General features: G+C 38.0%; 1 protein-coding gene across 1 annotated transcript; it reads right to left on the bottom strand.

Annotated features, from left to right (window-relative positions):
• Positions 1 to 6,943: 6,943 nt before the first annotated feature.
• Positions 6,944 to 15,624, bottom strand: LOC308689521 (uncharacterized protein). Its single transcript, XM_081363266.1, has 3 exons — positions 15,507 to 15,624; positions 14,659 to 14,802; positions 6,944 to 8,247 (listed from the first exon to the last, which is right to left on the bottom strand). Exons 2-3 carry the CDS (start codon positions 14,738 to 14,740, stop codon positions 7,058 to 7,060), a joined length of 1,272 nt encoding a protein of 423 aa, XP_081219392.1. The 5' UTR covers positions 14,741 to 14,802; positions 15,507 to 15,624; the 3' UTR covers positions 6,944 to 7,057.
• Between the last annotated feature and the right edge of the window lie 377 nt (positions 15,625 to 16,001).

The raw sequence follows: 16,001 nt of genomic DNA, 5'->3' as shown, positions 1-16,001 counted from the left end.
AAGTTGCCGGCCAGGTTAGCCAATTCGCACGTTGATTCTACTCTGGGTAAATCATCACCTGTACAGCAAAACTCGGACCTACAGAAATTATGGAATGACATACTGGACAAGCAGATGATGGAGCTGAACACTCGTTTCAAGCCCGACACATACGGCTTTATGAGAGCCGCTGCTGCCTGCTTGCCACGGTCAGACACCTTTGGTGACAAGGCTCTCATCCGGCCCGCCTGCGCGCACTTTTCCATTCCCGTGGCGGAAGAGGAGCACACTGTGTTTGTGCAGCAGCTTAAAAGAAAGGCAAAGGCCAAAAAGATCACAAACGAGAAAAAAGAAACACTCGTAGAAGTGCTCAACGCATGCCCACGTGATATTTTCCCCAACATGAACAGTCTCCTGCGCGCCCTCCTCACATTGCCCATGACGACATGTACTGTGGAGAGACTCTTTTCAGCTGTCAATCGGATAAAAACAGGCACCAGGGCAACAATGTTGACATACAGACTGAACTCTTTGTCTCTGCTTTCATTTGAAAGGGAATTGACTGATTCGCTGGAATATCAAGACATTCTTGCTGTATTAAGCACGAAACCCCGCCGTCTCCTGCTGTAACAAGCCCCAAGTCCCACAAGCAAGTTTGAATTGAATTGTGTGCATGTGTGATTAGTTATCAGCCATCTCGGATTGTTATGCTGTTGTTTATATGGTTAGATATGTTATTCATTTAATTATTCTGAAGAAATAAGCTACAGGAGAAATAATTTTGTATCGTTTTCCTGCTGTTTGTGTTTAGCAGCTGTGTCAGATTCAATGCTGCTGTTATTTCATGTCGATACAGTTCTTTTGTCATTCTGAATTTGTAAGAAACAGTTAAATAATTTTGTATCGTTTTCCTGCTGTTTGTGTTTAGCTGCTGTGTCAGATTCAATGCTGCTGTTATTTCATGTCGATACAGTTCTTCTTGTCATTCTGAATGTATAAGAAACAGTTAAATAATTTTGGACAGTTCCCTGCCCACCGTGTTGGGTAAATAAATGGAGAGAGAAACAGAACCTCCAAAGATATAATTCCGTTTCAGTCTTTTTGTGTATTGAACGTTCAAAAGTGATAAATGAAGTTAGGCTTACTGCAATTAAGGTGTAGCCTATGTCTTTGTCCGCTTCAGCACTGAGCTGAGGACAGCGATACAAGTTGCTGTCCTCAGGGCCGCAGAAAAGCAAAGCGAAGCAAAGCGAAGCGGGCGGGCGGGCGGGGCGGGGCGGGGGAGGGGGGGTATCTTATTTTAACTGGCCCATCCAGTTTTCTGGAGGCCCACCTACAATAAAAATCCTGGTGCCGCTAGTGTTTCCTACATGTGCGTTCCGTGTGCACGTGTGATGCTGATGTTGCGCGATGTTAATCATGGCGAGCCCGAGTGCATTTGACCGGCATAAAATCGGCATATGTCAGACTGACCGGCCGGTCGCCGGTTATGGCCGATCACGTGAAAATCGTCCAATTCCGGTCACCAGCGGATCAACAGGTGCATCTCTACTCCTAACTTAATAAAATAAGCTTTTTTTACTATGAGGAATTATTACATCAGGGTCATTCTATAAATAGGGGTACATTTCAGATCAACAAAAAAGTGAAGAAACCAGTGTGCTTTTCTGCAAAATAATCTAGTTGTTTCCATAATATACCCCCATATTGTTCAAAATTCATTAGTTGCCAAGCTTAAGCTCAAATTACTTTTTAAAAATTTAAATGAAAATAAATATTCAATTCATTGTTTTGTCAACTGTGTTACAGACAAAAGTGGTGTCATAGAAGACATAAATGAAGTACTACACATATGATAAAATTTTTTTTTTTGAAAGTTCTTGAGTCTATTCACCAGGGGTTTTGAGGTTGTATGTCTAACTGATTTAAAAAATATGAATTTTAAACTGAATAACGGATATTCTTTGGTATACTATCATCAAGGATGGATATTATTTCAACATAATTCTCCATTACACTGAATTTAGAGTTATTCAACATCTTTATGTAATACTGTTCACTCTAGAGATTTCCTTTTTATCATTTTTATAAAATTTTATCCTACAATTAAAGATTTATGACACAAAAATCACACATAACACAATTGACAGATAAAGTAACACAGTTGACAGGAGTAACACGGTTGACGGGATGCATTAGGAGAAAAAGAGAAACCTTTCTTTAAAATAAAACCTTTTTATTTTGACAAGTGTCAGCTACAAATAATTAATTAACTCTCTTGAAACAATGGAGAAAACAAACAAAAACTTTAAAAAATGCTGTTAATACTACATTAGTCTCATTCACAAAACTTATTCAACACATCCTACTTATAGTCTATTTCATCTTCCAGTTTCTTTTTTCCTTTCGTGTTTCTTTTGATTTCTGACAGTTCACATTTCTGAGATCTTGGACCATATGTCTCTGTCGATCTCCACATGATCTCGATGTGAGGTCACAAAAGCTGGAGGTGGAATCATCCTGATGACGTCATCGTGCAAATACCATAGGACATCATCCCGTGTTGGCCAGAAAAAGCGGTTGACTCCAATCCGGTGCATACATTTGACTTCGACATGCGTTTCAGTCACTTCTTGAATAATGCCAGGATACATATCGTCATCATATTTGAGAGAACACCACTTGCCAATGATGTCTGAGTTTTGCCAAGAAATTTCAGGCAGGTCTTCACTGTTATTCTTCTGTGTGGGTGCTCTTGTCTGAACCTCAAAGGTAAACGTTTTGGTGTCATCACATTGACACTCCAGGGTCTGTCTTGTTGAGCAAAGGCAGCTCACATCTCGGTAACTGATTTTTCTTGGGGTAACTGTTACCACTTGGTGAATGCGCATGGTTGATGGTACCACCGGGAGACTATGTGGCATATTCTTTGTGGCTTCATCTACATTATTCTCATTTATGTAGAACAGTTTTACTGAGGTCTGTGCATCCACCAGTGCATTGAAGAAGAGCTCAGCATTTGGGATGTCTTTCCCATGGCTGACAAGTCGGTCAGCAGTCCTTTTGAGGAGTCCTCCAACTCCATCTGGAGCACCCTTTTTGCCTGTATTGTGTGCATGGCCCATCGCTGAAGAAATGCACTACAGTCACATTGGGATAGGAAGCCTTGACCAGATCGAGGATTGGGGAAAGATGGGTCCATATGGCTGCTGGGCCTTTCTCTTTTGATGAGCTGATTGTGCCAAAGCACACATGTTCTTCCACTCCACCAACATGTAGAACTCCAGTGTGAAGTGTTGCCTGCTGCTGGTTCGAAGCGAAGTGTACAGCTTGTATTCCAGAGGAGTACTTACAAGCATAGTTTTCTGAGAAATCTACATGAATTAAGCATTCATGATCTTTCATACTTCTCCATAGTTCCTGGTGGTAGGTGAATTGCCGTTTAATGTTGAAGAGGTGTCTTCTGAAGTTTTTAAGTTGCCACTGGAAGAGCTCTAGCAGGTTCTCCAAAGTTGTCTCCGTCGTCTTTTTCACTTTTGTTTTGACAGACACTTTTCCAATGAGTCGGAGAAAATGTAGCTTTTCTACAAGATAACAGAGATTCTCATGTACCTTGCAGAGGCAGGTCTCTCTGTCTGCAATGGATGGCTGGACCACCCAGAAGGGCCGCATACGGCAGAACAAACTGTAGCAAATGCTGTTGTTGGGGCTCTCAAGGAGGAATTTCCTATGCAGGTTTTTCATGGTGTCATTTAGGAACCTTTTCTGTTTCTTTATCTTTCCTCTTGTTATTGTTTGCGATTTTCCAGCTGTTAGGCGACTGTTGTCATCCCTTGTCCAGAAGGACATAACTTTGTCATGCTGTTTAAAACATAGGGATCTGTACTTCATCTTGTTGGAGATTATGGATATCTCACAGTGGTTCTGCTGTTTTCTCGAAATTGCTAGAGTGTCCTGAAATCTTTTTTTTTACTTATATTTTTTTTAAATTCTTCCTGACACTACAGCTGCAATTATCTATCTAGATTTCTTGTGTTTGGTAGAGGCGTACTTTTTGTGGATGTTGTCCACTAGGGCATGGTGAAAAACTAACGTTCTGTGCACTTCTCTAGGCACAGGAAACCTTCCTAAAAGGCGCTTGGTTTTTGATCTGGGTGAGTCTGAATCTTTCTGTAGTCTTGCATATCTTTTTCTGTATTTGTTTGAGTGATTCCCTCAAAGCCTGAATCTCCCTGAACAATTTTGACTCCCTTCTCTGCACTTTCTTCCTTCCAGCAATTCTCTGTCTAAAAACATACACAAAGCATTACTTCATTGATCATGTGTTTTCATTTATCTCACTGGACAGAATAAGGATGATCGGAATTACTCTAGTCTTTTCACCATAATTTCATAATCAAATATATTGTTAAAACTATTTTCTGAATGTTGTTCACAAAATCTCTACGTTGACATCTGAGGCTGTGGATCAACTTCAGAACTCAGGGGTGGAGTAACCTGGTTCTCTATCACTTGCTTTCTCTCTCTGGACTGGTGTTGGGCTTTTCTCCAATATGCTCGTTTCCTTCTCTTCTCCCTCTCACTTAAATCTTTCACTGTCTTCACCTTTCCTAGCTTTTCTTTCTCATGCCACGTCTCTCTATGTTTTTGTAAATACGCAGACCTTCTCTCAGGATCAGCATCACGCCGAGCCCTGTACTGGCGCTGCTTCTCAGCAGCAGATAACCTCATTTCCCTAAAACAAGATAAGAGCAATTTATAGTTTTTCAACCTTGCTTGATAGGGATCACATTAAATAAATGTCAGCAGAAACCCACCATTCCAAACCATGAAATCATATAAAAATGAACTATACTTAATGAAATCCTTGTTTGTTGATACATGCATATTTCTGGAGATAATATAGATTTTGCTGAAAAGCTATGGAATGCTCCTTTAATCATATGTAGTAAAGTCTAGTTAGAGTGTAATTATTTATTCAGTGTAATATATAATAGTGTTAAGATTAGTTAAATTAATCCCTTAATGTGAATCACATTTTAGAAAATAACTATTACTATGTAATTACACTTGTTCATATTTTACCATGTTATTCCTGTGTAATAACAATAGTTAATGAATGTTTTTATCAACAATACTCAATTTAGGCATAAACTATGACAAGAAACCCAGCCAACATTGTCAACCGTGTTAATCCCTGTCAACTGTGTTACCCATCAAGTGTTGACATTTGACATTTAACACAGTTGACATTTCTTCCATTTTAGGGCCTTGTGCTAACTGTTGACCTTGAACATGTCCCCACATTATCAACTAGTGTTTTTATACATTTTCTCTACATTTTTGTAAATATAATATCTAAAGTACACAAGACCATGTTGATAACACAGTTGATGAGCAACTCATCTACTCTATGTGTAGACAATAATAATGATTAAAAATTGAAGAGGAGTAGAAACTTACCTCACTGTATTTAAAATTCCCGCCACTGAAGGATGTGACATCACATGATGTTGGACATGTGACTTTGGAACAAACCATTGCTGATTTATAGGGGTTTTGTCAATGGGTAACACAGTTGACAAAGATTTCTCAGACACACACAAAGTTAATAATTTAATAGATATAAATGAGTGAATTAGTTTTAAAAATACATTTGCCTTGTTTTAATGATTATTTTTAACAAATAATGATGAAAATAATACACAAAAACATGTATTGTAGTGTTAATTTGAAAGGCAAAACTTGACTTTTAACAAATCGGACAGCACAAAAACTGCAATTTCCAGTACAGCATATGCATTTTCTCCTAATTAACTTATGCAACTGGTTTCCTTTTCTGCATGAAATAAAGAGAAATGTGCCCAAATATAAAAGTGATCATTGTTTGAAGCTAATATTCAGTAAAAATGATAAATACAACCCATGGACTTGAAATGTACCCCTAATTATAGAATGACCCATCAAAATGTAGATCTGTGTGCAGGTAGACTACTTTATCTGAATGAAATACATACACTTCTCTCGCATTTGCTTGTGTGCCAGCGATTAACCCTCCGTGTGCCAGTGTTGGCTCGCGTGCCTTAGGTTGCCACCAAGTGAAACGACCTGTGTGAGTAGGAACTCAGCACTTGCGGGTAGTTCGGTAGAATGAAATTTCCTTATTCCTTTATATACACGGGACTCACGTGTGGCGCTGATATCTGTCTCTCGTTAGCAATCGCACCCTGCTTCAAACACATTCTATATTTTTGCACTTAATTATATTTATAGAATCTTAGAAATGTCATGGTAATTAGATTAATGTAGTGTCGATACATACCTTTATGACTGTATGTATGTGTATCTCCTTGTATATGACCTGACAAAAGTTAATGTGTGACTAAGTGTATGACCGTGACAGAGGGTCTCCATTCAAGGGTATAATATGATAGACAAATCTAAACAATGTATTAGTTATGGCTGAAAGATATCTTCATTTAGCCTCGGGAAAACAACCTTGGGGGTGGAATAACTATAAAGAATGAAGGACTCACTCGTTGTCACACTCTGCAGGCTTTGTAATGACTGTATGACTGCTGACCTTTCTATGCAAGGGAATAAATAATTGTTAAAGACAATTGATCCATGTTTGTCTCTTATTCAGTATTAGAAAATTGTTTGCCACCACACGTTAAAAACATCAGTGTATTCACTCATCCATAAACATCATTAGATCCTTCGGCATGACAGCAAGTTCCATAATTCCGCTTATGCGTCATCAACCTGCGCCTTTGTTATTGTAAGAGGTTAGCAACCCCTAGCGGCGAAAAAAATTACACATTGTAGCTTTAAGCTTTTCATAATCTGTTCCCATAAAACTAAAGGTAATTTTAACATACGGCTTCAAAATAACAAACATGTTATGTTTGTGCATTCTGTCATTGACTCAAATAATGCAGTGCAATGTTCATTATTTCAGTTTGTCCTTTTATTTCTAATTTTACTTACAATGTTGTATTTCACAGCAAGATGGAAGCTAGCTTATCAAAAATGTTGATTGAGATATTAAGTCGAATCTAAATTGTAAGTGACGCCTCTATACAATCGTAAATAATTTCACACAAATGCATATTTTCTGGTGCCATTTTAAACTTCTGAGCCATTTAAAACCCTTTCCACACAAAGAACAAAAATAGGGTCTCAAAAATGCATGCCTTTTCATGTGTATCTGTAAGTGAGATGGCAAAAGAAATGTTTTATTACACAGATCACAATTAAATTGCCTTCCAGAGTGAATGTGCATTTGATTTTCAAAATTGCTCCTTTTTGTTAACCTCTTGTCAGACTCACAATTCTGCAATTTCTTTTCAGAATGACTTTGCAAATGACGTTTCAAGTCTTTCTGATATGTGAAACACTTTCCACACTGAGGACATGTGTAAGGCTTCTCTCCAGTGTGAATTCTTATGTGAGTCTGAAGGTTTCCTTTAACTGTGAAACTCTTTCCACACTGAGGGCAGGTGAAAGGCTTCTCTCCAGTGTGAACTCTTACGTGAACCTCAAGGCTAGCTTTGCTTTTGCAAGTCTTTCCACAGTGATGGCAAATGAAAGGATGCTCTCCGATATGAGTTATTACGTGATTCTTAAGGTGATTCAGGTCTGTGAAACTCATTCCACACTGACGACATATCTCTTGATTACTGTTCTCTCTTGAGTGAATCCTCATGTGGTAATTAAGGCTTATTTTACATCTGAAACTCTTTGCACAATGACCACATATGAATGGCCTCTCTCCAGTGTGAATTCTCATGTGAGTCTTAAGACCTTCTTTTCGTGAGAAGCTCTTTCCGCACAGTTTGCAGGCGAAAGGGTTTTCTCCAGGGTGAGTTTTCATGTGGGCATTAAGGGTTCCTTTATGTGTAAAACTCTTTCCGCACCAGTGGCAGGCAAAAGGCTTCTCTCCAGTGTGAATTCTCGTGTGGACTTTAAGACTTCCTTTTTGAGTGAAACCTTTTCCACAATGTTGGCAGCTGTATGGCTTCTCTCCAGTGTGCAGTCTCATGTGAACTTTAAGGTCTCCATGCTGATTGAAACTCTTTCCACACTGTTGGCATGTGAAATTACTTTTAGTTGCCATCTTCTGAGCTATTTTTTGTGACCAAATATTTTCAGTCTGTGAGCAACTAAAATATTTGTCTCCAGTTATCAAACCATGATGTTTCTCAATCTGATATTTCTCCTTCATTATATTCAGTTCTTGACTCTCCTCTTTCAGTGACATCAGGTCTAAAATGAAGGGGAAAAAATAAAAACACAAGTTAAGTAGGGATGCACCAATCCGATACTCGGTATCGGCTCCGATACTGCCATTTTTGCCGGATCGGGTATCGGTCAGACGAGGCCGATCCAAATCCAATATTGTGCATATACTATTCTGTGTTATTGTTAAGCCCCACAAAAGGCACACAAACATTATAAAGCACCATAAGTTTTCGTGCACAATATTATAAGTGTTCTGAAGCCATTATATAGTATAACGTGAGATAGAAATTAATATTTAAAGACCCACTCCGATGAAAATCATGTTTTTCTAGGTGTTAACATGTTCTTGTGGCATTTTTCTGATGTTAGAGGACATATCTTGAGAAAAATAAGCTCAAAGTTGTATTTCTGAGTATTTCTGCATTCAAATGGCTGTGAATCAGTAGCAGACGCTAAAATGCCGGCTAAAATAGACTGGAGTTGTGACCTAGTAACTCCACTGGGCGGGGCCACAAGCTCATACTCCTCCAGCCAAGCAACAGGCGACATTCGTGCATGTGAAATTCCGCGCTCGTTCAAGTAGACTTGCACACGCCGGGTGGCGACGAGTTTCGCCTGTCGCAGTCGTTTGTCCCCTCGTGTGTCAAGCCCATCACTCGTGAGAGAGTCAGTCAGTTTTTCAGATAGAGCGGTGACAGTAGCATCTTAAAGGGATAGTTCACTTTGAAATTAAATTTTGGTATGTTTTAGCTTACCTCAAGGGCATCCAAGATGTAGGTGTCTTTTTTTCCGCAGTAGTTTCAATTTTTATATTTTTAGGTCAAACCGTTCTTGTCTGTCAGTCATATCATTCAGGTCTATGGTCACCCCCTCAAAGAGCATGCATAGAGTCTAAATTAAAACAATTCCCCGTCGTCCAAATTAAACAATTCCCCATCGTAAGTACACATTGATGGCCTAAGACACGAAACGAGCGGTTTGTGTGAGAAAACGAACAGTATTTATGTCGTTGTAACGTCTTGAACACAGCCGCGTCCAAATGATCTGAGGGCGCGAGCGGGTATAGATATATACACTAGATGTCGCCTTCGCTACTGCAGTTCATTGGAACGAAACCGTAGCCAAGGCGACATCTAGTGTATATATCTATACCCGCCCGCGCCCTCAGATCATCTGGACGCGGCTGTGTTCAAGAGGTAACAACGATATAAATACTGTTCGTTTTCTCACACAAACCGCTCGTTTCGTGTCTTAGGCCATCAATGTGTACTCACAATGGGGAATTGTTTAATTTGGACGACGGGGAATTGTTTTAATTTGGACTCTGTACTTGCTCTTTAGGGGGTGACCATAGACCTGCATTAAATGACTGACAGACAAGAACGGTTTGACTTAAAAATATCAAAATTGAAACTAATGCGGAAAAAAAGACACCTACATCTTGGATGCCCTTGAGGTAAGCTAAAACATACCAAAATTTAATTTCAAAGTGAACTATCCCTTTAATAATCCCGAAATTCCGAGCAATCCACTGATACTAAATATTTCCTGATTGATCACTGTGGGAGGGATGAAAATCGAGGCGAAGTCGAGCTGTTTTTTACCGCGACGTCTCGGAGTGAAATAATGATCGGTGATAACTTTTGATTAACTTAATAATAGGCTCTATGCACGATCGCTTCCGCGTTTTGTCTCAGCCCGCCCAGTTACATCCGGTCATTCCGGTGCTGCGTCAGAAGCCGTTTTTGCATTAGGTGGAGATAATGGCAAATTACACTCTCTGTTTACAAGAACTTCCAGCGGTTAACGTGAATGATGTAAACAATATTGTGAGGCAGTTAACTGTCACAAATATGAGTAAGAAAGAGAAGTTCTTTAAATGAAACATTTCGAGCTACATCGACAACTTTGAGGGTGAGTATTCTCTCATATCACGCGAAATCCGACTAGCGAATCAGTTTCTAAAATCGTTGTCTCCGTTTCTGAGAAAATGAATTTTATTAAAGTGAATTGTCCTATAGAATGCGCTATGCGGAAGTAAAGACGCCGGCTGAGATCCTACCGGAAATATGTCAGCAGCGTTCGTGCATAGAGCCTATTCGGTCGTCTCCGTGCCAACGGCTCCGCCCACAACGCAGAGGCGAATTGCTAATGAGCTACTGCCGCTCTGCTGAAGCGAAGTCCCAGAAAATGGCACAGGTTTTGTGATTTTGGCTAAAAACGGCATAATCATAATTTAAAGACCACTGAGAATGTTTAAAAATAGCTCAAAATATAATCGGAGTGGGACTTTAAGTCGCTAAATTCAAGATCACGTAAACGTTTCCTTCAATCATTCTTCATTCAGCATTCAAACAGCGCGTCGCGTTCGGTTACGACAGTAAACACGATGAAACTCTCTCCAAGATGATTCAATATTACTATTATTATACTTGATCTGTAGATAAAGGTCTATGGTTTCACATAAAACAACTTTATCTTGCTGGACTTTATTGCTGTACCTTAATCATGTTACTTTCTATCGGGTGTCTGTTAGATCACATAAGTTAGATGTTAGATGCGCATAAGCGCTTTGTGCCGCACTGTATTGGAGCCTTTCATATCATAATACAGTGACGCAATGAAAGATTATTAATAGCCGTTCTTGTTCTGTCCTATCTATCATATGTTTCTACCTCATTAAACAGCTGTGCTATACATTTAAAAAATGTCTCAATTTTATAGTAGGCTATATGTAAAATAATTGATATTTTTGATTTTTGCTATCTTGTTTTTCATGAATGTATTTTACAATACAAAGAGCAATGTGTAACGTTTTACCATATTTAGTGTTACACATATTGTCTCTTATTTGTTCCCCAATAAACGTTTTTTTTTTTTTTCACAAAATCTTTAGATTTTACACAATTATTGTGCACTCGTGATTTTTCTAGACTAAATTTTACTGCTGAATTATCCACTAATCTAGTTTATAATAGCATTTATGTCAGATTATGATCATTTTTTGTTGTTGTTTTTCTTTATAATGAAGTTGTCTGTATTAAGTAGATTGTGTTTAACACAAAATAGTGATTATCAGTTCAACACAGTTATAGAAATTCTACTTAATAAAAAAAAAAAAATTGCGCTGGTATCAGATCGGTATCGTCGATACTCAGAATTTTTGGTATCGGATCGATTCTGAAAAAACGGTATCGGTGCATCCCTAAAGTTAACCCCAGTTTAATGGCACAAAGCAAAAGATTTCCTGTAAACTCCAAACCTCTTCCCAATATTGTTTAATAATTTTTTAGGACAAGTCCCAATAACTTTTAACATGTCTTGACAGAAATTAAAACATTTATATATAAAAATAAAAAAATAAATAAACACAGTTTGACCTAGCAGAACTGGCTAATTATAGACTGATCTCAAATCTAACATTTAGGTCTAAAATATTTAAAATGTATACGTTGGCATTTGTGGACAAGTATTAGCACTGATTATGTCCCATCTAACTGACAACTACCATTTTCTTTGTGTAAATGAAGAGATGCCTTTTCAAACACAAATACAGAGTGCCACAGGGCTCAGTATGCTCCTCTGCTTTTCTCCTTGTATACATTTTCATTAGTATTCGCTGTTATGTCTATGATACTCAGTTTTATTTATTCAATTTCAACAAGAAACTGCAGAAAAGATGGGATGGCTACAAATGTTAATTTATTAAATTCTGACAATGCATAGGTAATAATTTTTTGATCAAAAACTTCCACACATAAGAGTCTAGATCTCAGTGGATGTACTGTTATGTCGTTTACTACAGTTAAGAACCATAGTGTTGTGTTGAGAGCAACCTGTTCTTGGAAAATTCAATTTCCAATGTCTCCACAAAGATTGCACATTTTAATTAAATAAATAAATATGCAGAGTGACAGCATCTTAGGCTGCGTTTACACTTGGCATTAACATGCGATCACCATTAACAAGCCAATCAGGACACGGTGCGTTTACACCTGTCCACATCAAGTTGCTTCTGTATCTGGATAACAGATTGGATCTTGCATTCCCATAAAAAAAAAAAAAGAAAAAGAAGGATGGCTCCGGTGCAAAGTCAACCTGAAGTTGGTGGGTTTTCTTTTAAAAACAGTTTTCAGTCGGGGGACATTTTACAAATCTCGCAAAATGAGGATGATGAAGAGGCTGCAAGTACTAATAATGTGGATAGATGCCATAATGGTAACAGTACAGAGAAACGTATGGGTCCGAGAAAGTTGCCGGCTGTGGTGGGAAACATGCGTGTTCTTTACAGAAAATGAATGGTTCTGCAACTTTCGAGTGCAAAGGCAAACATTTCAGTATATTTGCAATGTACTTCGCACTCGACTGTACCGCAAAACCACACAGCTACATGCAGCAATTCCTGTGGAGAAAAGAGTTGCTGTGACCCTGTATTGGTTTGCTAAGGGTGACTGCTTCCTCCATCTTTGCGACAGTTCCAGAGCGAGGAGGAGGAATAATGACAGTGGGCAGGGTTTTGTGTGGCGTCTACCTGTAAATGCAGACACGATGGCCGGATTGCTTTTACACTTGTCTTTTCAATGTGTATGTGGACAACATCCGGATACAGGTCGCATGTTAATGCCAAGTGTAAACGCAGCCTTAGTGAAGAGCGGTTCTGTGAAGTGGTAAATGCTGCTCCATCGCTGAAAGCACAGCGAGTTTGAGTCGCTTATAATATGCATTAAAAAAAGCAACATGCGTCAAACAGCAGGAGTGATTCAGCGTTGCCTCGTCTTTCTCGCTCTCTCTCAAAATGCGCTTAGCATCACCACATTGCATCTGCACAAAGCAAGCATCAAGCGCGCTTGCAGGCGGCGATACTAAACTCTAATGTTTCGGGAGTCGGGACAGTTGACGAAATTTTGTCGTCGTGCACGTGCACAATCAGGCCAGTGTTGCATCGTTTCTAAAATTTAGCATTTGCACGTCTTTTTAAGTGTGACCAATTTAAACATTAAAACGATTTTAAACTACTCAGCACTGGCACTCTCTCTGAGAGATGTTTTCTCTGCGCACATACTATACAGTAAAGCTTCACAAAAAGCTTGCAAGTAACAAAACAGTACTTTTTAATGAATTATAAAGCTTTGATGGTCAAAAACACAATTTCGGTCTTGACGGTTAAAAGACTTCGGTTATGTCTTAAAACATAAGCAGTTGATAAAGAAAACGTAACATGGATCCATGCACTAGCTCTTAAAGTGAAAGCAGCAATATCTGTCATTAATGTTGATAAAACAACTAAATATGTGATGCGATCTGGGAAAACCCGTCGGATGTCGCGCTGGGCCGTTTTCAGTAAATTCCAAAATAGTTTGAATGTCAGTTTTTTTGTCAAATTTTTTTTTTTCATTAAATTATTATTCTATAACATCTTTTCTCTTATCTCTGAAAATATCTTGGCAAAATTCCCTTGTTTAGTGCAGAAAAACAGCGATTTATAGTGTCAAGCTGAAAATACTCTCTCATTTTCTCTAACGCCCGGCAGAGGTGAAAAAAACAAAACAATCGCCATATCCCATACACCTGCCCGTCTCTTAACACTACAAAGATAGTTTACCTATAAAATAAACCACATAACATGTACAGTGAATGTGTATTAGTGCGCATTTCGCGCCAATACTGTTTAAACTATAACGTCACGCAGTTTTATAACAATCGCGAGATGGAGGACAAGCGTCCCGACGCTGACAGTTAATTAAACCTGTTTTTCTCAAAATTCCGTTCCAGAAAATCATAGCGATCGGCCGACTTCAGATAAACATAACTTTTGCTACCAACAAGCTATGATAAAAATAAAAATAGGTAAAATTTCACCATGTGGTGGGTTTTCCCAGATCGCATCACATATAGATTTAATGGTAAGAAATCAGGATTAATAGCCTATGTATTTAATGTAGGATTAAGACTATCCAGTGTTATTTTAAACTTGCTAACTTTATTTGGTTTCTGTAGTATTTCTGAATGCCAGTGTTAGACCTACCCCTTTATTTCTATCTTTAAATTTCTATCTTTATTCAGTTGTATATACTTGTGCTACTTTAATTTAATTCAAAGATTGAAATCAAGCCTCCTTGTGTTTGTGTAAACTCTTGAGAAACAAAATTGCCCTATTGTAAATACGAGTGAGCAAACAATTATGTGAGATAAATGTAATATGTATACATATACACACACATTTCATTTGTAAAAAAAAAAAAAAAAAAACTTTTAAATCACAAACTGCAATTTTATTAACTGGATCTGCTGGAACTGAAAACTTTTGCTTCATATCTCTAATTTAAAATCAGATAAATGGGATCCACTAATTTAAAAATATCATTTGTTTCTGAAGAGGCCAACATTTTAAACAGGGTCAAATGACTGAGTTCAGATTTTGAGAATGAGACAAACCTGTTTTCTCCTCAGTATCTTCTAGTTTCACTCTGAATACTTCAATCTTGATGTCTTCAATCTCCTCTTTAATAGACGCCATCTTTATTGTACGTCAGGTGGATCTCAGTTGCTTCACCCGGAGTTTTCCGGTGTTTTGACACCCTATCATGTTTAGGATGAGAATAATTAACAGAAAGAAAAATAAATACAAAATAAATCTCTGGGTGTGTCTCAAGCAGCTCCCTAGATCTGTAGTCAAGAGCACTGGTAAATACCTGGGCTGCGTTTCCCAAACACTAAATATATTATCATGATTTACGTTTGGTCTTTAATAATTTTAAGATGATATACTGCAATTATTATTTTAAAATACTTTTTTTTTCTCTCGTTTCATTAACAGCTTTGACCAGCACGTGTCGCCAGCGTGCGGTGATTCGCGCTTTAATCCAAAACCATAAACATTACAGTAATTTAGGCCACACGAGCAGTAGCAGTCAGTATTATAATGGTTACTTATTAAAAATAAGGGATAAGGCGACTACATTAAACTTGCAGCAAATTAATCATGTTTGGAAGTCAACTGAATTGGTTCAGTTGACTCGGAGTTTTAAAAAGCTCAGTTTCTCCATCACTAACCTACTTGCCAGTAGCCGAATTCGTGTTTACAAATTCACTCGAGCGAAATGAAACGCATCCTTCATGTTATAGTGCAGATTCAGTTTACTCCCGAACACTTCAATAAGTTAAAGAATTACAATATCACGCAATAACAATGAAAACAGATTTATTTTAAAAGCTATACAATTTCATTAACGGTTTGCACTTTGCATTGACTAAAACACTTTAAAGGCTTTAAAAAAACAAACCTTTTAACAGCCAAGTCAAAGACGCAGCAGGAGTGTGGCGCGGCCTTATGACGTGACATCGTTAGACCAAAATAAAAGTACTTATCAGTGATCACATGCTAAAATCACAAAAAAGCATGGCATGGAATTTCAATGATCATTAAGATAATAAAAATACGTCAGAGCTATTCAGTTTAATTCTACAACTTTAAGCACATGTTGCCCAATTGTCACATCTAATATGCGAGTTTGGGTGCACAGAGACATTTTGTCTTTCTTTTCTTTTTTTGGTGCATTAATTTTTTTAATAGCCATAGCAAAACCATTTTACTATTTTACTATTATACAGTAAACACTATTTATCATTACAAATTAAACCTTTATACTACTTTAAAAACACAAAAATATTTTGATTGTGTGTGTATTCATTTGAGCTGTGCCATTTGTAAAACATCTGGGCCCGTATTTGCCAAGCTTCTCAAAGTGCCATTTTAGTCTTAAGTGCTGACAATTCAT

The sequence above is a fragment of the Scardinius erythrophthalmus genome (genome assembly GCF_964197995.2).
Source record: "Scardinius erythrophthalmus genome assembly, chromosome: 4".
Classification (NCBI taxonomy): Eukaryota; Metazoa; Chordata; class Actinopteri; order Cypriniformes; family Leuciscidae; genus Scardinius; species Scardinius erythrophthalmus.
The sequence above is the reverse complement of the archived record's forward strand: the minus strand, read 5'-3'. Positions and strand labels throughout refer to the sequence as shown.

Coding starts and splice junctions, on each gene's coding strand:
- LOC308689521 (XM_081363266.1), bottom strand. CDS start 14,740: ATGGCGTCTATTAAAGAGGAGATTGAAGACATCAAGATTGAAGTATTC. Junction 8,248..14,658: donor AGATACTGAGGAGAAAACAG/GTTTGTCTCATT, acceptor CCTTCATTTTAG/ACCTGATGTCACTGAAAGAG.